Here is a 24565-nt window from a genome sequence, read left to right as displayed (position 1 = left end):
AGCTGTACCGCCGGCAACATATAATTACTATGGCGGAGATTTTAGTGAGAAATCTGTCCGTCCAGCCAGGCCATTGGAGCAGCCGGTACTGGTGATAGCAGGACCGTCGCCAACAAGCCAGACAAAACAGCCGGCAGAGCCGACCATCCATATGTTCACGGCTTACCCACAAGGGAGAGTTAGTGACAGTGTTAAGGATGACGGAATCGCGTCATCTATGCCACCTGGTATACTCTATCCAGAAATGCAAGCTATTACAGAACACGATTCGGCACATAGTGAGGGTGACGAAACTCCTGCAGATCAGCCGTACACAGATCCAACCATGGAACGGACTGAGTTTGGCTTCAAGGCGGCAGTGGAAGAAATGTATAGGGTGTTGGCAATTTCAGAATGCCCTCCACCTCCTACCACCACTCAAGACTACAAAGTTAAGGCGTCTGTAGATCTTGACGGGGAGGAAGAGACGCCGTCCTTCCGGCTCCTTCCCCAGTCGGCAAAAATTAAGGAGATCAATGATCGTCTATCAGGACGAATAGGTGATCCGGGGAATGCTAAGGTGTTCTTTTCAGAAAGCCAAGTACCAGCGACGTTCTCGTGTCGCTGGTACAAAACTCATTCAGACTCTTTCAGTACGGATCTTCCGGCTCTGGACAAAAATATGGCAGCAGTTCACATGTCCGCTCCACTGTTTTACAAAGTAGACAAAAATGTGTTCCATGCCATGTCAAAGCTAGTTCGGAACGTAGTCGTTACGTCTTCAATGTTAGACTTGGCTTCATTAGCCATTTTCCGACTCGCAGAAAAATCCGACAATGACCACGCTTGGGAAGTGACGGCCTGGATTGCTCGAGTTATTAACAGGGCAGCTCACCATTCCATGGCTAATGCGTTGACTGCTTCTGCCAACTTAGATCTGATACGACGGGACGCTTGGCTACAGTCCACGTCGCTCAAGCCCCATCATACTCTGGCTTTACAGATGACTCCGTTTGGGTCGCCTTTACTCTTTGGAGGAAAAATTGAAGAAGTTTGGAAGCAGGCAGCTCAGGAACTGCCCCTCCAACTCGCTGTCCAACCCTCGCATTCGTTTAGGAAAAATCAGCCCCTGCCACAGTGGAGGGATGATTGGCGGACCAGGGACAAGGGATCCTTACAATCAAATGTGCAGTATAGATCCCAACCCAATGCCAGGAGACAACAGTCTAATCAAACTAGGAGGCAACCATACAGAGGCGGTAAGAAACAAAGTTTCTCCGTCTTCAAGCCTCCTGACTCTAAAGATTGTGAAAAAACCCGCAGTCGCCGGGGTTTTATTCCAGGCTGTTTCTTATCCAGAAGGCAAACGGCAAGTTGAGGCCGATTATCGACCTGAGTCGCCTCAACCAATACATTTTACCGCCGAAATTCAAGATGGAAACGGCGAGATCAATCTGTCTTTCCATCCAGCAGGACGAGTATGCCATCAGTCTAGATATGACCGACGCATATTTTCACGTTCCTATCCACCCTGCGTCACGGAAATTTCTCCGATTACACTTACCACGACGTAGTTTATCAGTTCCGGGTCCTACCCTTTGGCCTCAACATCAGCCCTTGGGCTTTTACCAAGGTTATGGATTGCGTCGTCACCCTGTTCCGCTCGACTTCATCTACCGGGATGGCAGTGTACTTGGACGACATCCTCCAGAAACATATGGTAAGTTCTATTCTGCTCAAAGGCAGAAACGATCTTTTAGCGCTTTTAGATCATCTAGGCTTTCTGGTGAACTGGAAAAAGTCCGATCTCTGTCCATCTCAGCGTTTTGTCCATCTGGGTATGGAGTTTCTCACCGATCGGAATCTGGTACGGCTTCCTCGCGCTCACGTAATACGGATCGTCGAGTCCGTTTCCAACAGGACGTGGATTTCAGTGAGAGAATTCTTGCAACTCCTCGGATTATTCAATGCGGCGGCGGACTTGATCCCGCTTGGCCGTCTTTTTATGCGTCCCTTACAAATGACGTTACTGGCACAATGGCGCCCCTTTTCAAGTCCCCTCAATCAAACAATAATGATCATGCCCGAGATACAATTGTTCCTGCGTCAGTGGCACAACCCCGGTTGGCTGTCCACGGGGATTCCTCTGGAGATGCCCCAAGCGGAGATAACGGTATGTACCGACGCCAGTACCTACGGTTGGGGTGCCCACCTGTTGCCGGACTTCACTACAGTCAGCGGCACGTGGGAGTCAGGGGAGAGGCCTCTCCACATCAACCTTTTAGAAATGAAGGCTGTCATCAATGCCTTTCATTTCTGGAAAGATCAGCTCTCAGGAAAAACTGTCCTCATTATGTCAGACAACTCTGTGGTGGTGACTTACCTCCTCAAACAAGGGGGCACCAAATCACCAGACCTGTGCATTCTGATCTGGCAGTTTCTACGTTGGTGCGACAGCCTCCACATCAACGTACAAGTCAGACACATTCCCGGCAGACTCAATGTCTTGGCCGACACTCTATCAAGGAAAGGTCAAGTCATTCACACGGAATGGTCACTCCATCAATCAGTCTTTCTTCGGATTTGCACACTTTGGGGGCGTCCGATGATCGATCTTTTTGCCACAAGGTGGAATCGCAAGTTGCCCACCTTTGTCTCTCCGGTTCCAGACCCAGAGGCTTGGGCCGTGGATGCTCTGTCAATCAGCTGGGAGGGGTTGTGGGCATTCGCCTACCCTCCCATGGTTTTGGTACCGAAAATAATCCAGAGGTTAAGGGGTCAGAACTGGCGGATGATTCTGATTGCCCCTCTCAGATGGAACAAGTCCTGGGTCACCGATCTGCTCGATCTAGCAATAGATCTACCCAGGAAGATTCCAACCAGCCCACATCTTCTCAAACAACCGTGGTCACAGGTGTTCCATCCCTGCCCAGACCGTCTTCTTCTTCACGCTTGGCTCTTGTCCGGGCAGCCTTGGGAGACAAACAATTTAAACCTTCAATTGTGGAGAGAATCTCAAGAGCAAGAAGGCCCTCCACTCTGAAGGCTTATGAGGGAAAGTGGCATGTTTTCAGGGACTGGTGCCATATCAATAATGTCGTCCCTTTGAGTGTCTCAATCCCTCAACTGGCCGACTTTTTTCTCTGGCTTTTCGAGGAGAAACAGTTGGCCCCAATTACTATCAAAGGCTACCGCTCCATGATATCAGACACATTCTGCCATCATGGTAGAGGTGATATTGGGCATAACAAAGATCTATCAGATCTTTTAGCCAATTTTGATTTCAATCGACCAAAATCCCTCACCCTGTTTCCAAAATGGAATCTGTCCTGGGTTTTAACGTGGCTCAATTCAGACAAATTTGAACCTTTAGCCCACACTTCGTTAAAGCTACTATCATACAAAACATGTTTCTTGATAGCCTTAGCTTCAGCATGCAGGGTGAGTGAGTTACATGCCCTTTCCAGTGACCCGAACTTTCTTCAGTTCAGATCGGATGGTTCAATGGTCCTTCTGACGCAACCAGGCTTTGTAGCCAAAAATAGGTTACCATCCATTGGCAATCAAAGAATTGTCATTCGCTTGCTCTCTTCCATAGATAAGTCAAGAGCAGCAATCATGCAAGATCCTGTTCGTGCACTCAAGCATTATTTAAAACGCAGAGGCATGTCGGGACACACGTAAGCGCCTCTTTCTTCCGGTCAAAGCTGGTAAACGGGATATCACCCCTCAAGCCCTTGCTTCATGGCTGAAGTGGGTTTTACGCTCAGCGTACTCTGAGGTCTCACAAAATCAGAGTCGCCTCATGAAGATTATGGCTCATGAGATTAGAGCAATCTCGGCAAGCCTGGCATTCGAACGCAATGTTTCGATCCGAGATATAATAGAAGCTGTTGGCTGGCACGCAGAGTCAACCTTCTCCAGTTTTTATCTCAGAGATCTGGCTTCGCAGAGGCAAACCTTGAATCTGGTAGGTCCGGTGTTGGCAGCCCAGATGACCACCAGACCCATTTAAAACAATCAGCACAGCCTATCAGCTTCGCTGGATTCGCCAGTGAAATTTTGTAGGTAAGAAGATATCAATAACTATCTTCTTAACCGTATATAGGGGTCACATATCACGTGACCCTAGGCTGTGTTGCTGATGAAATTAGGAAAACGGGTTATCGTTCAAATGGTGAATCCAGCCATCATTCCCTAGAAGGTACCTGGGGTGGAGGTAGGATGCTCAGCATTCCCTCCTCCTATTACTTATTCTCCTAACGTTAATGTGATCGGGGAACGTATTTGAAGGAGAAAGCAAATTTTTAGTAAATTATGTTTCTCCGAGAATACTTACCCGATCACATTACTTAAAAACCCTCCCAACCACCCCACTATGCGAGCATCCTCGTATAATATATATCGCTCAGCTTAAAAACTAGCGACACCTGGCAGTGGCAAGGGGAGGTAAGGGGCAAGAGTTATTGCCCTTTGGTCTATATAAGATAGACCAAAAAGACGAATTTTCATCTTTTAGTAGGGCTGGATTCGAGAGGTAGCAGGCTTATATTCCTAACGTTAATGTGATCGGGTAAGTATTCTCGGAGAAACATAATTTACTAAAAATTTGCTTTCTAAATGTATCATTAATATACTTTTTAAGATACACAAAATATACCATTGATATGTCTCTTAAGATCTCTAAATGTACCATTGATATACCTTTTAAAAGAGTTATAACTGTACCACTGACATGCCTTTTAAGATCTATAAATGTACCATTGATATGCCTTTCAAGATCTATAAATGTACAATTGTTATGCCTTTCAAGATCTCTAAATTAAATGTACCATTGATATGTCTTTTAAGGTCTCTAAATGTACTATTGTTATGTCTTTTAATCTCTAAATATACCATTGATATGTCATTTAAGATTTCTAAATGTACCATGATATGCCTTTTAAGATCTCTAAATGTACCATTAACATGCATTTTAAGATCTCTAAATGTACTGGGAAACTTATGTCACAAATTTTGAGAAATTAAAGTTAAAAGAGATACGTTGAACAAATTAGATGCACAAGACAGTTTTGATTTACATTGCTACACTTTTGTGATGGTAATTTAGCAATGGAAGTATTAATAAAAATCCATGTACATTCAAACTTATATTGGGGGATGGGGTTGTAAGAAAAATGTGTTTACATTAAAACTTAAGTCGGGGATGGGTTTTTAATAAAAATGCATGTACATTGAAAAGTTATATCAGGGGATGGAGTTTTAATAAAAATGCATGCACATTAAAACTTGTATCAAGGGATGGTATTTTTAACAAAATTGCATGTACATGAAAACTTGCATCAGGAGATGGGGTTTGTAAAGATACTTGATAGTCTTCATTTGCTAAAATTCAGTTCATTTTAGGAAGAGAAGGGGATTGATTGGTCAGTAGATCAGACTGTTGAATAATAGTCAACATGATTGAAATGTTGCAAACATTTATGTGCATGAGATCAATATTTTACAGTAACTGGTTGATAATATTACTAATCTGCAAGCATTTAGGGGCCTAATAATCCATTTCTAATCTGTAAACATTTAGGGGACTAATGATCCATTTCTAATCTGTAAACATTTAGGGGCCTAATGATCCTTTACTAATCTGCAAGCATTTAGGGGTATAATCATCCATTACTAATCTGCAAACATTTAGGGTCCTAATGATCCATTACTAATCTGCAATAATTTAGGGGCTAATGATCCATTATTAATCTGCAAGCATTTAGGGGCCTATTGATCCATTACTAATCTGCAAACATTTAGGGGCCTAATGATCCATTACTAATCTGCAAGCATTTAGGGTCCTAATGATCCATTACTAATCTGCAAGCATTTAGGGGCCTAATGATCCATTATTAATCTGCATGCATTTTGGGGACTAATGATCCATTACTAATCTGTAAACATTTAGGGGCCTAATAATCCATTACTAATCTGCAAGCATTTAGGGGTTTAATTACACCCTACTAATCTGCAAGCATTTAGGGGCCTAATGAACCATTACTAATCTGCACACATTTAGGGCTTTTACTACACTGTTGCAGCTAAGCAGCCCTTTTGATGCAGATCGTTCTCACATTTTCAGAATTTTGCCCCAAGGACAGAGAGGGTGGGGGTGATATTGCAAAATTTTAAAATAAATTCTAATTTTTATGTCACACAAGCCTGAGAATCAGTATATGCGATCAAGGACCCAAGCATGAACACACATCAGACTGGAGCCACTCCAAAAACACCAAAACTCAAAATTTCCAGCCTTCATAAAACTTTTAAAAATCTCACTCTAATATGTGGAAAAGAACATTTATGATGAATTAAGTAACTTGAGGTAACAGAGAAAAAATATTTCTGGTTTGAAAATAAATCCAAGGTCAAAATAATTGGTTTGTCCATTATCAGACAGTCGAGACATACAACAATTGTAGAAAATGTAAAAGCTATTTCTTTTATTTCCAGAGATCAAATTAAATTGCTGCTATAGATTTGTAAAAAAAGTTAAAACAAATTTATACCTGGCTGATGTCAAAGATGCATGGTTGCTATGGAGGCATACAAGCAACATTAACTACAACTTATCATATTTGAACATTTCTTGAAAGTTTGACAGAATTAAAAGAAGTGGTTTTGAAGATGTGAAAATTATGTTTTAACACCTTAATCTCTATTGTTTGAACTAATACAGCAAGAATAATTGTTAAAGAACAATGAGGTTATTTTTAATGGAAATTAACTGTTACTACTGTAGAAGCCATAATTCTGATATGTTATGAGCTTACATAGGTTCAGTAATGCATGCATTATTAATGAGATGATTGGCTGAGCTTATTACACCTTTAGAGACTATTTTTGATCTAGTTTTGATCAAACTTGGTAAATGGTATTAAATCCCACAGATTTTGGATGAATACAGTTATGAGTAAGATCCATGTATGTTAAATGAGGAAAGGTTTCATCTGATTGGCCAAGTTTGTCACAGTTTTGCAGCTCTATTTCTGATAATATTTTTTTAATCAAACTTAGTAAATAGGTTTATGCCATCAAGATATAGTATGTGTTTTCTTATTAAGATTTATGCATGTTAATGCAGTGAGCATCTTGAGAGACTATATGTCAAACCTGATTTTAAAAAAACTTGGTAAATGAGTTAATATCAGTGAATTGTTGCATGAATTTTATTATGAGCAAGACCTATGCATGTTTGACGTTATCTTGAAAACAATGGTTTTTTATGATTATAGACTATTTTTTTTATTTGATTTTAAATAGACCCATATATCATCAAGATCTTGGTTAAATATGAGTGAGATTCCTGCATGTTAATGTCATGAACTTGTATGTATCTGCTTGAGCTTGTCAGCACTCAAGACACTTTCTGTTTAGATTTGAATCAAACTTGTTAAATGGTGCTTTATTATCAAGATGTTTGACAAGTTCAGTTATGAGTAAGATCTGGATCTATTGTATCTGTTTGAACATAGTTGTTACCACTCAGGAAACGGAATCCGATCAGATTTTATATCAAGATTTTAGATGACTTGTGTTGTAAGCAAGAAATTAGGCAAATTAGTTTGGAATTTTTATTTACAAAAGAATTTTGATTAAGATATAGTAAAATAGGTAAAATCAACATGATATAAATTTTGGGAGATAATGACTTTACATGGGATGTGTTTTTAAAGTACTACATAAACCTGCTTAGTGAGATGGTCAGCTTTTAAGTTAATGAGCGATACGGTCTCACGTTTTTCAAAATTTATCTCACTTTCTTTTCTTCATCACTGTTCATTCATTATAAATTTCATGGCGTATCATACAATCTAAAATTACTGTTCTTTTTTTTAATTTACAGCCATTGAGCCAGTTGATCCCTATGTTTTTATTGGAGAAAGACTGGATCTGACCTGTACCATACATAATATTAGTAGCAACCAGCCTGTCCGACTGTACTTTCTTACTTGGAGGGATGAGAAAATCAACCAGACCTTTCAGCTGAACAACACCGCAATTCAGCTGATAAGCCCAGTGCTGACATTAAAGGATGCACAAAATCACTATGTTTCCAGGAGTTACAGATGTATGGTACAGCAAGCGGTGAATGAATGTACTTCGAGGAGTAAACAAACTGTCAGCAATCAACGAGTTAAAATTGACTGTAAATACTTTTTGAAAATTTCCACATTTTTCCAGGGATTTTTTCACTGTTATGATAATTATGTACATAGAAGTGCACTACATGGCATTATTATATGCTCATTTTTTTCTCCGTTAACTTTAAATTGTCAGAATCATGCAGTATTTTACGATACTGCACTCATGAACACTTCATATTGCACTCAAGTGTGCCCAATAGTGTATAAGGAACTACTTTGTAAACAAATCATGTGCACTCATGTAGTAGATGCTTTATGGTTTGGTTGATTAAATTTGTTTCTGAATGAACTAATTAAAAGCATATGTTTTGTGGACTGCCACATACCAGCTGCTTTGGCACATTCCGCGTTAACTTTTTTGATACGATGTTTCAGATTTAGGCTAGCTATACAGTAGACGCCAGAAAGGGTCCTTACAAACAACATGCAAGTGACAAGGCATAAGCATGTCTTCTTTAGCTGGTAATAAGAATGACAAAAACTATACTTACAGTTTTACATCCTGAATTTCATCAAAATGTACTTTCTTAGTTCTACAAATCTGAATTACATGAGCCATGTCATGTCTTCTCAAGCTTGATTACACATTTCGAAATTGTACTGTAATTTCGACTATATTCCAAGTGCAATTACATCCTCCTTACCGTACTCAAAATGAAATAAACATTATATTTCATATTGTCTTTTTGGTAATTACAGTTGAAAGACTTCATATTTTTCCCACATTTATGATTCCAAAAACTCAATGACAGAACAGAAACACTTGCAGACATCAACACTCTGCTCCTTTGCTGCTGAAATCAGATGTACTTCATGTAGAATTGACCCAGATAAATCCAGTCATTATCATGAAATGTGGTAGAATCAACAAAAACACCAAAATCTATTCATTCCAGACTAAATGGAAAATGTTGTTGCAATGCACATTCATTCACAGTATGACTCCATATTTTAATTTTAAGTAGACCAAAATGCCATTTTCTTTCAAAAGTGATGTCTAGCACGCAACTAAGTTCAAATTTATCTGGATGGAGTTATGTGTGCATTAATAATGTTGTTGTTGTGTACTGGTGAATCTGCATTTGTGTATTTATTTTGGAATACAGCATAAATTCATTTCCTTTGTGTTTTTGTTTTGTTTTTTTGTTTATATAATCATGCCTTAGGTAGAATAAGAAAATGAGCATATAATAAAAGGGTTACTGCATTTGTATGGGAAAAAATGAACTCATTTTGTCGAATGGATATACTGCACTCCCAAGGTCATGCATTATATCCATCCAAAAAACTCCTTAAAATTTTCCCATACAAATGCAGTAACCAACAAATACAATACGCATGCTGAGTTAAAATAGCAACTAAGGAGTGATTCCTTGGTAATGCCTTCTCAAAACTAATCAGAGAACATCACGCACATGTAAGGCCATCCTTTACTTAACAGGGGTCTTGTATTTACAATAAGCCCCCTGACTTGCACATGTAAAGCCACCCTTTACTTAACAGTGGTCTTGTATTGCTAATAAGCCCCCTGACTTGCACATGTAAAGCCATCCTTTACTTAACGGGAGTCTAGTATTGCTAATAAGGCCCCTGAATTGTACATGTAAAGCCATCTTTTACTTAATGGTAGTCTAGTATTGCTAATAAACCCCCTGAATTGCACATGTAAAGCCATCCTTTGCTTAACAGTGGTCTTGTATTGCTAATAAGACCCCTGACTTGCACATGTAAAGCCATCCTTTGCGTAGTAGTGGTATCTTATTTATAACAAGTCCCACTGACTTGCACATGTACAGCCATCCTTTACTTAACAGTGGTCTTGTATTTATAATAAGCCCCCTGACTTGCAATATAATGGCATCCTTTACCTAACAGTGGTCTTATATATATAATAAGCCCCCTGACTTGCAGACTATGTCCATTAGGGATGATTATTTGTGAAATGTTGAAATATTTAACTTTTTGGGAAAATTCCAAAGCAGTCCAAAATAGCATACAAATAAATGGGTTGGGGTTCATTTTCCAAGCATTCTAATATCATTTACAAATAACTGGGTTGGTGTTCATTTCCTAGCTATACTCATATGTATCAAGTAATGGTCATTACAAATTAAACTGGGGGATAAGTACCCTGTCACTAATTTATACTTGTTACATAGAAAACAAGGGGTTAAGTACCAGTTAATAATTGATCGTCATTACATACAAAACTGGGGAGAGTGTTGAAGGTGGTTGATGTAGATTATCATATATAAAAATAGCATAGTTTTGGACATGGTTGATGTAGATTACCATATTATGAAGGGGATAGTCTTGAAGATGGTTGATGTATATTTATAGGTTACTGCATTTGTATGAGAAAACATGAACGAGTTTTTCGGACGAAATTTGGAGTCATATTTTGAAAGAATGCGCATTACAACAACTTTTCCATTTGATCTGGAATGAATAGGTTTGGGTATTTTTGTCGTTTCTATGAAATTTCGTGATTATAGACTGGATTTATGTGCCAATTCTACATGAAGTACATTGGATTTCAGTGGTGACAGCAGCGTGTTGACATCTGCACGTGTGTTTGTTTTGCCATTAAATGTTTGAAATCATAATGTGGGAAAAATATGAAGTCATTCAATTTCAATGATCAAAAAGATGTTATGGAATATAATGTTTATTTCATTTTGAGTGCAGTAAGGAGGATGTAATTGCACTTGGAATATAGTCGAAATTACAGTACAGTTTCGAAATGCGTAATCAAGCTTGAAAACCCATGACATGGCTCATGTAATTTGGATTTGCAGAACTAAGAAAGTATATTTTGAGGATTCAGGATGTAAGACTCTAAGCATATTTTTTGCCATTCTTATTACCAGATAAAGGAGACAGTTTATGCCTTGTAACTTGCATGTTGTTTGTAGGTACCAAGCAATTTTATGAAATCTGGCGTCTATTGCAAAATTCCAAAACATTGTACCAAAAAAGTTACCGCAGAATGTGGCCAAGCAGCTGGTATGTGGCAGTCCATTAAACATCTGCTTTCGTTCATTCAGAATCAAATTAATGCAACCAAAACGTAAAGCATCTGCTACAGGATTGTACATGATTTTTTACAAAGTAGTTCCTAATACACTACTGGGCACACATGTCCTGTACGTGAGTGCAATATGAAGGTGTGCAATATTGTAAGATACTGAACGATTCTGACAATGTAAAGTTAGAAAAAAAAAGAGCATATAATAATACCATATTATGAAAAGGGTAGTCTTGGAGATGGTTGGTGTAGATTACCATATTATGAAGGGGATAGTCATGGAGATGGTTGTCTATTACCATTAGCTACAATAAAATTATTAAGACTTTGTTTGGAAATATAGAGGTATCAGTAACAGTGTACTGCATTTGCCAACTTTGAGAATTCATTTTCTGTATGAGTATACCATGTGCTTTTTATGTATTGACGTGCAAGTACTTTGACATGGCTGTCCAATTCAGTAAGAAATTCAAGTTCCACAAGATGTGTTTAAACTTGTGGACAAGTTTGTTTTATCAGTTTGTAGTGTGCAGAGCCTTTCTTATAGTGGAGGATACACTATACCACCAGGAGTCAATTCTGTAACAAGTTTTAGTTTCTCTCTTTCTTTCTCTCTTTCTCTCTCTCTCTCTCTCTCTCTCATGGCATAAAAAATAAATTCCAAAACAGCAAAACAATGAATTCACATGTTAACTTTTTTAGAATTAGTTTTTTATATATGAATAATGAAAACTTTCATTGACTGAACTTACATGACCTATTGCTAAGCGTCACCTATTCAGCACTGTATACCTGTAATACTCAGAAGAATTAAGCTTGTGATTAAACATAGTACTAATTTTGTAAGATTTTTAACTTGCATCACAATAATATTTGAAAATGATGGATAAATCAGGCATTGATGATTGTTTATTGCAAACTGAAATTAATTGGTGATTGATAACATCATATGCTACTGAGTGAGACTGCATGCTACTGAGTGAGACTATGCTACTGAGTGAGACCGTATGCTACTGAGTGAGACTGTATGCTACTGAGATTGTATGCTTCTGAGTGAGATTGTATGCTACTGAGTGAGGCTGTATGCGACTGAGTGAGGCTGTATGCGACTGAGTGAGACTGTATGTATACTACTGAGTGAGACTACATGCTACTGAATGAGACTGTATGCTACTGAGTGAGACTGTATGCTAATGAGTGAGACTGTATTCTACTGAGTGAGACTGTATGCTACTGAGTGAGACCGTATGCTACTGAGTGAGACTATGCTACTGAGTGAGACTGTATGCTACTGAGCGAGACCGTATGCTACTGAGTGAGACTGTATGCGACTGAGTGAGACTGTATGCAACTGAGTGAGACTGTATGCTACTGAGTGAGACCATATGCTGCTGAGTGAGACATTATGCTACTGAGTGAGACTGTATGCGACTGAGTGAGACTGTATGCTAGCCAAAGTTGCACAAAAGTTTGTTTGAATGTAGAAATAAACAAAATAACAAACGAGTAAACGCACAATCATTCAAATCTTTTGTTTAAAGATGTTATGCTCAGAAGCCTATAAGTAGTCTGTTTTGTTTCTAGTTACCCCACCCAAACATTATCAATCTGCACATGAAACATGTTAACAGAAAAAAAGATGTCTTCATTTTCGTATTAATATAGTCGTGATATTCACAAAATAAAAGATTTGAAGCATGATCTGTGCAAGCTACATTTGTTAAACATCGACGCCCCAGATTTATTGTAAAATATAGGAACTTCTTTTTATCAATGTAATAATGCTGCTGTTAAGCACACTGGCACAGAAAGATGAAGAAAACATATTAAATCAACTGCATTTTCCTTAAAATATATATCATAAAATGTAAATCATGTTCTATTAGTTTCTTTTTCCCCCATATAGTATATTTCTCTGATGATGTGGCCATACTTGATGTTGAGTCCACTTTCATTTTTCAAAACTTTGGCAAAGTATGTTTTTATCTTTATAAGCCTTCCCAAAATTTCTGAAAAAATTTACATAGCTAGCCCCTGGAACTTGTTGTAGGAAAAACACTATACATATTTTGATTTTTATTGGCAGATTTTCCACATAACCCTGAGAACTTTTCCTGCCAAGTCTACAACTGGGAGAACATGACCTGCAAATGGGACATGATTTCTTATTTCCATAAGAAGGACATAAGTATTACACACTTCTGGAAAGCAGATCAAAAGTGTGAGGGCAAGTAAGGAAAATTTCGTTATCTGCTGTAGTTGTAAAAGACATGCACCAGATGTTGTATTTGATTGTACTTCATTCAAACTGTTTAGACATTTAACTGATGAAAATACTGTAAAACTTGAGTTGAAAGATAACAAATGTAGGAAACGTTCTGTCTCTAAAGGTCAGATTTTTAATGTGGTTTAAGTTGTCATAGAGCACTGATGCCTATAGAGACCACCTGTATTTGGAAACCATTATTTATTGTTTGCAAGACTGGTCTCTCAAGGCTTGTTATATTCTACTTCTAAGTTAAAATATGAGAATGTGTTATAATGTATATGTATAATAATAACATTGAGACTGTAAACTTGAATTAACCTGCACCTGCTGAGATGCAGATTTCATTAGGTTATATAGGGCTTTTCATTGGAAATGTGTGCATCTAGTTGAACAAGAATATCAAAATGAACCTAGACAGAAAATCTTTTCTTGCTCACCTGACAGCGATCCCAAAGGCAAAGTTATCCCAAGACAGAGTTATCGCAAGCTTATTTCTGGGCTTGATAATCTACCAAGATTTTAAAAGCATTTAGCTTAGATGTTCCTAGTTCCACATAATACAGGTATTTTTCTTGAAGTTCAAGATTGAACAGTCAATAAAGTTTTGGTTGTATATTCGGTGCTTATATTTTTTTTATACACACTACTGGTCTTCAACATTTTAGTTTGGTCTAACATTAAATCTGTTGAAATATACACCAAATAGCATGGTTACTTTGGTAACAGTTTAATAATGCAGCAATAATATACAGGTATTAAAGCTGATCTTATAACATCTCCAAAATACAAAACTCTACTGTATTCATATGAATGCCTATATTCATGTCAAATCTTGGAGCTAAAATGGGGAATAAACAGCCTTGTGCATATGTAATGACATTACAGTGTGTGTGTGTGTGTGTATATATATATATATATATATATATATATACACCAGACAGAACGGAAAGTGCTATCCCTGGATTCTATAAATGAATGCTTCATAATAGTAGGCAGAATAAATATTTTAATACAAATAATACTATCATACAGGTTAGAGAAATTTTAATTCATACTCTATGGAGATTCAAACGCAGGTTTGCAGGTAAACGGCACCCATCGCCTCGACAGCACACATGAGCCCATATTCCCTCACGACTAAGCACACATCACCAAAAAAATGACGTTACTCATTCAGTGTTATATGCACTCGTGTGCAGCAGATACACTCGCATGACGACCTAGTAATTATTTCTCATGTATTTACCCAGTCATTACAGATTCCTATGAAAGAAATCAAGGCACATAGAATTAATTATAGAAAATTATAAATATACACCAGACAGAACAGAAAGTGCTATCCCTGGATTCTATAGAAGAATGCTTGATAATAGTAGACAGAATATTTTAATACAGATAATACTATCAAACAGGTTTGAGAATATTTAATTCATATTCTATTGAGATTCGAACCCAGGTCCACAGGTAAACAGCACCCATCACCCTGCCTGCACACACGAGTCCATATTCCTTCACGATTAGGCACACATCATCAAAAAATGATGTCATATCTTTTGGTTGAAATGACTGATATGAACTTAAATAGTGAACCTGTGTAAGTAAGGTGTTGTAAGCACAACCTCATTCCAAAGTTTGTTATTTGCTTTAATCTTCCGACTATTTTGGTGAAACCTTGTTAACATTTAACTGAGCTAGTTTAAAAAATGGCCAGATTCCACCTAAATTTCCAATGTTTTCAAATGGCATTGCATACACCAGATACAGAACACTTGTTTGCTAATAGTGGACACACTATTACATCAAGCAGATGGGAGTAATCCCATGAAACCAATGACTTGGTTCATATTTACTTTCCAGATTCAGTATTTCATTATTATATGTTTAAAGGCTATTTTTTGGTATTATTATATTTCTTAAATGGATTTGTCAGTAAAGGCATCAAAAGATGCCATTGCACAGTAACGAAATTGCATCAAAAAGCATCATTGCACAGTAAACAAGATAATAGCATTTATGCAGTAAGAAATTTTTTGCATGACTTAATATTCAGATAAGTTATAAATGTTCCTTCTTATATTGATTACATTCACTAAGATATACTTACTGGCTTGAACATGACTTGCTTCTTTTTCTTTTTCAAAAGCTTATTAAACTATACAGTTAATGAAGCGACTACCTCGTTCACCGTTCCTGATTTCAAAATGGAGCCGGATTATTGTTTCTATTTTGAAATCACCAATGTTGTCAGGGACATCAGGAACACTTCAGCTGTATTCCATATTTCTACATTTGAAATAGGTAAGCTGGACTCAATTATTTCTTTTGATAATGTGATATATTCTGAAATTGCTATCAAATCCCGATGTGACTGGGAAACCAGATCCACAGGATTTCAGGACCTATAGCCATATCGTAAACATCTTTGTGGCATTTAATGTACTACAAGTCTTAATATTTTCGTGAATATAGTACACCAAATTTATTCAAGATGTAAATTTGTTGGTCATGATAACTGCAGGATTGGTGACTATATACTTAAGCAGCTGTGCAGAATGTGACATCATGCTGATACACATCAGGTCAGTGATATTATGTGGCATCATGCTTGCATACAGGTTGGCACACAAAAATTTGGAGATATAATGTTCCATCATGATGGCACACAACAGGTTGGCGATCACTATAATACAAAAGTTGTCACTTCTGTCCTTCACACTAGAAATAGGTTAAGAAATATGAATATCATCAGGGCCCGGAAAGGTCAAGTGGTCTAAAGGGCTCTCTGTTACGGATCACTGCCATCTCACCTCTGTCTGCGTGTGTTTGAGTCTCAGATTCAGCCATTGTGGGTATGTGAGAAAGCTTGCCAGGAGCTTCTCGTGGGTCGGTGGTTCTTTCCGGGGTTTTTCTGGGTTCTTCCTCCACCATTAATACTGGCCAGCATGTATAGCCTATCATGTGCTGAAAAATGGTGTTACAACAACAGCAACAACAACAAATATCATCAAACTGTCTGAGGATTTCAGTAATGCAAAAAATTCATGCATATTAATGATGATATATCTAGCATTGACTGACTGAGCATGTTGGAGGCCATATTTTTGATCTTATTTTGATAAAACTTAAAATATGTGTTGTGGCATTGTGATAATGAGCAAGATCCACCCATACTAATGAAGTGAATTTGAATCTGATTGGCTGAGCTTGTTATTATTCTAGAAGCCATATTTATGGTCCAATTGTTATCAGACTTGAATGTGGGTGTATAAGATCAAGATCTGGGATGGCTTCACTAAAGAGTGAGATTCATACTTAAATATTTTTTAATGTAATCTTGCACTAAATTGGCTGAAATTGTTAATACTCAGAAAGTATTATTTTTTTCTCCAATTTTCATCAAACTTGAAACATATTCTTATATCATTTGGATCTTGGAATATTTTGACAGTGAGCAGCAGCCATGCATATTAATGAGGTGATCTTGCATCTGATTAACTGAGCTTATTACCACTCTGGTAGCCATAATTTTGTTGCAGTTTTAGAGAAAAAACTGGATTATGGGCTTATATCATCAAGATCTTGTACAATTTCAAAAGTGAGTGGGATCCCTGCATATTTAATTAAGTGAACTTGGGTCTGATTGGCTGAGTTTGTTAAAGCCATAATTTTCATCTTTTTCTTACCAGACTTCAAGGATATTGTTATATCACTGAGATCTCACAGGATTTCTGCAATGTATATGATCCACTCATTAATGAGGTGATCTTGCATGGGATTGGCTGAGCTTGTTACAACTCTAGGTACTGTTCTCCTGATCCAGTGTAAGATCACACTTGGTAAAAGGGCTTAAATCTTTCAGATCTTGGATGAGCATCAGTATGATCAAGATCTATGCATACTAATGAGATGAGACTCAAATCAGATTCATTGAGACTGTTCAAAATTTCAGTCTGGTGCAACAACATTTCCCACCAGTTTCAGTCTGGCGCAACAACGCCTTCCACCAGTTCCAGTCTGGTTTACCTACACCTCCCCCTCCACCAGTTTCAGCTACAAATAGATGAAACTGGTAGCGTATAACACGAAATATGCTATCACACAAAATATTCAAAATATTCAACTATATATATATATGAAATGAATAAATATCCACTCAACAAACGCCTATAGTCCATTACATTATATCAATGTCCCTAATGGGTTATACAAAAAAGCAATACATTAAACCCGCACTTTACATGTGACTTTCTACTCCAAGTCCTACACATGAAAAGGAATAAATTCTAACAGCAAATTGTCTGTTAAACATGGTTTATCAAATTTATGATAATAATAAAATAAGTATGTGATGAACACACTGAAAAGCATAAATGTACAAGGGAATCAAAATTATTTTAACAGTTGTCACTTACCCCTATGGCTGTAGTTTTGTGGTTCCAAACCGACACAGGGCCTTGAGTGGCCGAGTGGCCTAAAGTGCTCTCCGTTATGGATCACTGCCATCTCACCTCTGTCTGCGTGGGTTCAAGTCTAGGATTCGGCCAATGTGGTTATGTGAGAAAGTTTGCCAGTAGCTTCTTGTGGGTCAGTGGTCCTTCCTGGGTTTTTCCAGGGTTCTTCCTCCACCATTAATACTGGCCACCATGCATAGCCTATCATGTACTGAAAAATGGCGTGAAACCCAACAACAACAACCACCAAACTGACACTCTGTGACAAGATCCAATCATTGATGTACTGTTTGTAGTAAAATCTTACTTTTTATACTATATAAAAAACAAGACATTCAAGACCCAAGGAGATGTACTCATTCAGTAACTATATGTCAAGGTAATAAAAACAAGCTACTCTAGTTAACGCTGTATGCGTCGACAAAGTCAAATATACATTGTCATCGTTTAATACAAAACCAAATTATTTTCTTGCCTTATTCTGTGACAAAAGATCATATTTTGGATAGGATTTTTATCAAGTTAAGTAAATAGGCCTATGTCATCATGACCTCAGCTGAGTATGATTATCAATGAAACATGATATGCATCTAACTGGCCTTGCATGTCACCAATGTAACAACAATGTTTCTAATCAAACTTGCTAAATGGTCTTAAATTATCCAGGTTTTGGTTGATATGAGTAAGGTCTGTGTATAATAATGAGGTAATTTTGTATCTGATAAGCTGGGTTTGTTACAACTCTGGAGACTGAAGTCCATTTGGGACAAAATCTGCTTCACCGTAAGCTTATATTATCAGTGTCATAGATTTTATAATAAGTGAGATTGTAGGATATTGATGAGGTACTTTGCAAATGTTTGATTGAATTTGTTATCTATCTAGGCCCAGCACCAATATTTCTCATCCAGTTTTGATCAAACTTAGTAAGTAGGTTTAAATCATCATGATCTTAAATGACTTTGATTTTGAGCAAGTGAATGTGAATAGTAATGATGCCTTTATCTTTAGAAAGAACTTTTATCAAAGTATATCAAACAGGTAAATTCTACATGATGTAAAATATGAGAGACAGCTAAGTTTATATTTAATGTGTTCTTACAACAGCACATAAGCCTGCTTTGTTAAAAATCAGTCATTAATATATGGAAGTCATATAAGTGATGTAAGGCACACTTAGGTCTCTTGTTTTAGCAGGGGACATAGTAACTGCATTTTTATGCCCATCACATTTTTATTTCAGCTTGGTAACTTTAAAGCCATTTAAAATTAAAGAAAGAAAATTAGTATACTTTAATCATTAGAAGGTATATCATGTATTACATTAAGGTCATGGCTCAGTATTTTTAGCTTTTTTGTCACACTTTTCCATGCCAATCTTTAACTCTTGAGCTGTTAGAGATTAAGAGCTGAAACAGGGCTGACAGCTTTTTATAATAGTTGCTCCCATTTGCTTGAAAAATGAGCCTGAACTAGTAAAAAAAAACCCACTAACATGAACAGTTATTTAAATAGGGAAAATTAATTTTTGCCAGGGTAGGCAGTTCCAGTTTGACAAGCATAATTAATGAATCATAAGGTATTTTAAAAGAGAGAATTTTTTAAAATTAAAAGTGACAAAAAAGTTATCAGCTAATGTTCTTCCACTGTTCCATTGAAGTCCTGGAAGTGAAAGGACTGATCAAAGTATCATAGGTCGAGGTCAGTAAACTTTAATTTAGTCAAAGGGATTAAACATCCATTAACTGCTGATGTTCCAAAGGTTAAAGTTCAAGGTCATATAGGTTATTTCTTATTGCTTTTTGACAGTCACAGTGACATCACAGGCAAAACAAGAAATGTAAATATTTTATTTGTTAGTAATGCTACTGTTGGTATTATAGATAAAAATTACACTGTGGAAGATATCAATTAATTAAAATTCATTTTTTCTTTGATTTTCATTTCAGTTAAACCAGCACCTGTTGATTTAATTTCTTTCCAAAACATCAATGACACATGTGTGACTATGTTATGGAACCATTCCAAACAGTTCAGGCAACAGGTGTTCAGAGTGCGCTATACATCAGAATGTTCTTCTGAGCAACAGGTATTGTTTTCTTAAGTGGAAAATTCTCTCTCCTCTCTCTTGATACATACATACACACACACACACACACACACACACTATATGTTATTTCATTAAAATAGACTTTGTTGTTATTTAGTGCATGTATAATAGATGGAAGTCATGTTAACCATTGTTGAGATTGCTTTGCGCTTTGAGTCCATGGTCACAGCTATAATTCCTGTGTATTTTGATGTCCTGATAACTGTTTGGCAAGAGTATGATTAAATTGTCTACCATGAACAGCAACAGATCCAAGAAAATCTTTACCTTGATCGACATGATATCGTTGTTGATATAGATGTGACCATGTTAAGAGACTGTGTGCATATGTTTAAGCACATTAGCTACACTTGCTGAATCTTTACACATCAAAGACACAGCTTCTTTGTATCTGCTTGCAACATTTACATCTCAGTCCTAGCAACAGTTGAAAACTGTTGATGGGCAGAGGGAGAGAAGGTGAAATTCCAATCAAAAACAGCAGTTTTTTGTACAGTATAACTTTTTTCTTAATTTGTCCCTTGTGCTTGAGACAGACAAAAGGTAAAGCAGAAGGGATTTTGATTAAATTGCCGTGTTTAATTCATTTAGAAAATGAGGATTATTAATATTTTTTCCATTATTTTATGATGTCTTTCATGACAATATCTATTTGCTTTGATATTGTTGTTCGTCCTTTGTGCTCAAAGATAACCATAACATTACTACCTTGTTTAGTGTCTGTGAATGACTGATTAAGCCAGTTATAGCTCTGAACTGTCTGTAGCACATTTGAACAGAGATGCTGCTTGGGTTTGCTTGATCAATAGAGGACAAGACTGATGCAGTTCCGAGATTTCTTTGCTCAGGCTTCTGAATTGCCTCACAATTCTCTTTTCATTCAAAGTCTGTATCTCTAGTATGGAGCAATCCAATGTGTGTTCCTCCCAAGATGTAAGGTCAGTGTTGAAGTGTTTCAGGGATGATGTGAGGTAATGAAGCATTTCTTCTGACCATCCTGAAATCTCTTTCCCTCCTATAACTTGCTTAGAAGATCTACTTAGATAGTCACTTATCGGTTATCCAGGTGACGTGGCCTTCCCATCTCAACCATGATATCATCAGCAGAGTTGATACTTGGAATGGCTGCCCATGTGAGAACCGCAGTGTCTGTGCCCCTGTTTTCTGCCATCTTATCCTCATCAATTTCCTCAGGCAGCATTATGTGAAAATGATGAATTTTCTAGGCATGGTGTCTGTAAACTGTTCAGGTTTTTCAAGCATATATTACCAAACTGATGGTAGTGTGGGGAAAAAAGAAAGTTAGTGTGTGTATGTGATATAGTATTGTTATGCATATCTATATTTTTTGCAACACCTGGTACATGATTTTGTCTAATTTTTGTAATTTTTATTCATGACTGTAAATTGTAGTCATTATCTATAGCTTGTTTTGGGGTACATGCATAGTCTATTTTGTGATATTAAATAATGTAAAATTGCATAGGATCTATAAATAGATGCTTCTGGATGTGTTTACAGTTACTAATAATAAAATTATTAGTAAATATGTTGAGAAGATTCTGGATTTTTCCCATTGGAAAAGTTGGTCAGATGGTATCTATGATGTTGGAAATTTGTGATTTGTTACATAAGTAATAGTAGTAAAGTGCGTTTTCACCCTTTTAAGCATGTGTAGCTAGACAATTTTAGTCATTCTTATTTCTTGCTTTGTTGTTGTAATGTCAAGTCTGCGGACATTTTATGACATTTGTTTCAATTATTCGGTGAAAATAGAAAGTGCTTTTTGGACTATAATATTATTTTGGAACTATTGTGAATTATTCAAAGGAGTTCTGGACAACACCATTTTGACACATCCTGACTGTTGGCAGACCAGCATATTCTTGGATCTGAAATTTATACAGAACATTTCATTATTTTGGACTTTGATAGAACTTTTTTAGGATTATTTTGGATTCAGTTCATAATACTTTAAGTTCTTAAATTTTCATTTTATAACTTTGATAATTATAATACAGTAAAACCTGTTATGAGAGACCGCCCCTTCTGCCAACCAAAAGCGGTCTCTCAAGACAGGTGGTCTCTCATAAGAGGTGTGTGAAAATGGACTGGTTTTCAGGGTCAATAGTTAGCATTGTTGAAAAATAAATAATACCCATACTCACTGTACATGTATCATATCCTTTATTCATGAATCTTGTTAAATGATGCATGCATTCCTCTCAAAATATCTTTATATAATAAAGATATACATCTATCAAACGAGAATAAAATTTATATTTCAACATCACATTAATATATACAAAAAATTAACAGTTAGATATGATGTATATATCTTATTTTATACACTTATTCACTTGTTTTTTTTTTTAAAGAAATCCATTATACTTCTTTGTTGACATGTTTTACTCAGCTATTTGGTCTGAACATGTATCTCAATTATTGCCCTTTCATGAATCAACTTCCCACTTACTGGTATGTTTTTACTCCTTGCGACACAAAACCACTCCGATACTCGCTCGTTCAGATCTCCGTAAACTGTCCGTCGTGCCGTGGCATATTTCCTCTGTGCTTGTGCACCTTTCTGCCATTCGTTTCTAATGGACTTCTTGTCTTTGATTACATTCTGAACTTGCGTTTTACCGACGCTTAAGCTGACTGCTATTTTGCGAGTGGTCTCGCCTTTTTCATTTCTTTCAGTGACATTAATCCTTTCTTCCAGTGTTAAAATTTTTCTTTTTTTTCAGCGGAGATTCTGCCATTGTTATTAGTGTTGACGTTATAAAGACTATCGGTTTTGATCAGGTTTTGGGGAATTGTGGAATAAATATATATTATGTACCAATGAATGAAACCAAAAGACATAATTAACTCATCAGGAAACAATACTGTACATTTATTCTGAGACGAAGTTTAAATCAACAGCGTTATAGCTCGATAAACAAATGTTCCGACCATCTGCACCCACGTAAACAGATTGTGGCCTGGTGAAACACTAACAAAAGAAATAAAAAATAATTTTAAAAAAATCTGGAAATGATTCTCACTTACTAGTATTAAAGACAATGAGCTCATTCACCCTCCAGGCATTATGGATTAACTGGAAAGCAAACAACGTACTCAAACCAACACTGAAGCCCTTTCAAACGATTTCTCACTTGGACATAAGGACTACCGGCGTTTTGTGAGTTTTCATACAGATAAAGAAAAAATACAAACCTCTAAATTGACTGCGTATATCCATCATTACTCCCTTTGATGTTACTCTTACTGGCTATTCACATGACTTCGGCACTACAATGGCGGTTAGTGACATGTACTTTAGTCTGGTTTACTGCAGTTTACAAATGACACCGTACGCTGGAGTTGTAAATTTCACAAAACTGGTACTGTAGCAAGACAAATTATTTTTAAATACTTTATTAGAGCAATCTTTGCTATTTATGCAGTCTTTGTTACAAAGGATTAAATGATGGTTAGAGGTGTTTATCCCGATATATGGTTGTTCAACTATAGTGTTATTTAATGTGCACTTTGTTTGCATACTACATTTATCCCGAGCTCTAGTGTTTACAAAGGATTAAGTTAAGGTCAGTGGTGTCAATCTGTTTTGATTTTTTGGCGATGCGGTCGTTCATAGCAGTGTCAAAATGCATATTTTGCCAAGAAATCGCGGTCGCTGGTCGCGTTCAGCAGGTGGTCGTTCATAACAGAGCGTTTATATAGTAAAATCGATCCGTGCATTACGATTGTGGTCGGAAATGACAGGTGGTCGCTCATAGCAGAGGTCGCTCATGACAGGTTTTACTGTAGTGTGTATATATATATATATATATATATATATATATATATATATATATATATATATATATATATATATATATATATATATATATATTAGACAGATAGAGACAGGGAAATACATTGAGATATGAGCTCAGATTTAAGACATAATAGATATAAATATATAATGGAGGGATGTTGTTAGAGCAGACAACCATATCATGAAACTATAGATAAACTGTAGTGTAGAACTTTGAGAGGTGGACAGAACATTATTATGTGGATATAAAGATATAAATGGGAGTGTGCCAAAATGACTTAGTGTTTTAAATATTATACTGCTGAAGTTCCCTTTCCCCAAAACTAGAAGAAGAGAACCCATCGGGTCAGACATACAGCATGGTTGGCAAAATAGTGGCTTTGTACACATTAAGATTTGCTTGTAGACTGATTCTTCTGTACACCACACATTCATGCATTGTCTGCATAAGGCCACACTTGCTTTAGTAATCCTGACATTGGTTTCATCATCTATGTGGATTATGTAACTGGATGTGACTGGATTATGTAACTGGATGTGACTGGATTATGTAACTGTGCTGCCAAGATAAGTTGAACGTTTTCACTGCTACAAAGGCTTGGCCATTTACTGTGAATGGTACACTCTTTGTAACGCTTTCATGGTGCTGGTTGGTGCATCATCGCTGCCTTCCTGATACTGATTTTGAGACTGCAATTGTCACATTGAAA

The 24565-nt window shown here is 36.9% G+C and overlaps 1 protein-coding gene across 2 annotated transcripts in view; it reads left to right on the top strand.

Annotated features, from left to right (window-relative positions):
- Window positions 1–24565, top strand: part of LOC149806993 (uncharacterized) — a 102296-nt gene that overhangs the window by 21102 nt on the left and 56629 nt on the right. For both annotated transcript variants that reach the window (XM_089960483.1, XM_089960477.1), the window contains 4 exons: window positions 7871–8173; window positions 13286–13430; window positions 15612–15766; window positions 19869–20008. In XM_089960483.1, coding sequence (XP_089816609.1) covers window positions 7871–8173; window positions 13286–13430; window positions 15612–15766; window positions 19869–20008 — 743 coding nt within the window. The remainder of the gene's footprint in view (window positions 1–7870; window positions 8174–13285; window positions 13431–15611; window positions 15767–19868; window positions 20009–24565) is intronic.

This window comes from Sinohyriopsis cumingii, chromosome 1 (genome assembly GCF_028554795.1).
Source record: "Sinohyriopsis cumingii isolate HCF-2022 chromosome 1, ASM2855479v2, whole genome shotgun sequence".
Classification (NCBI taxonomy): Eukaryota; Metazoa; Mollusca; class Bivalvia; order Unionida; family Unionidae; genus Sinohyriopsis; species Sinohyriopsis cumingii.
Note: the sequence above shows the minus strand (reverse complement) of the source record. Positions and strands in the feature narration are given on the sequence as shown.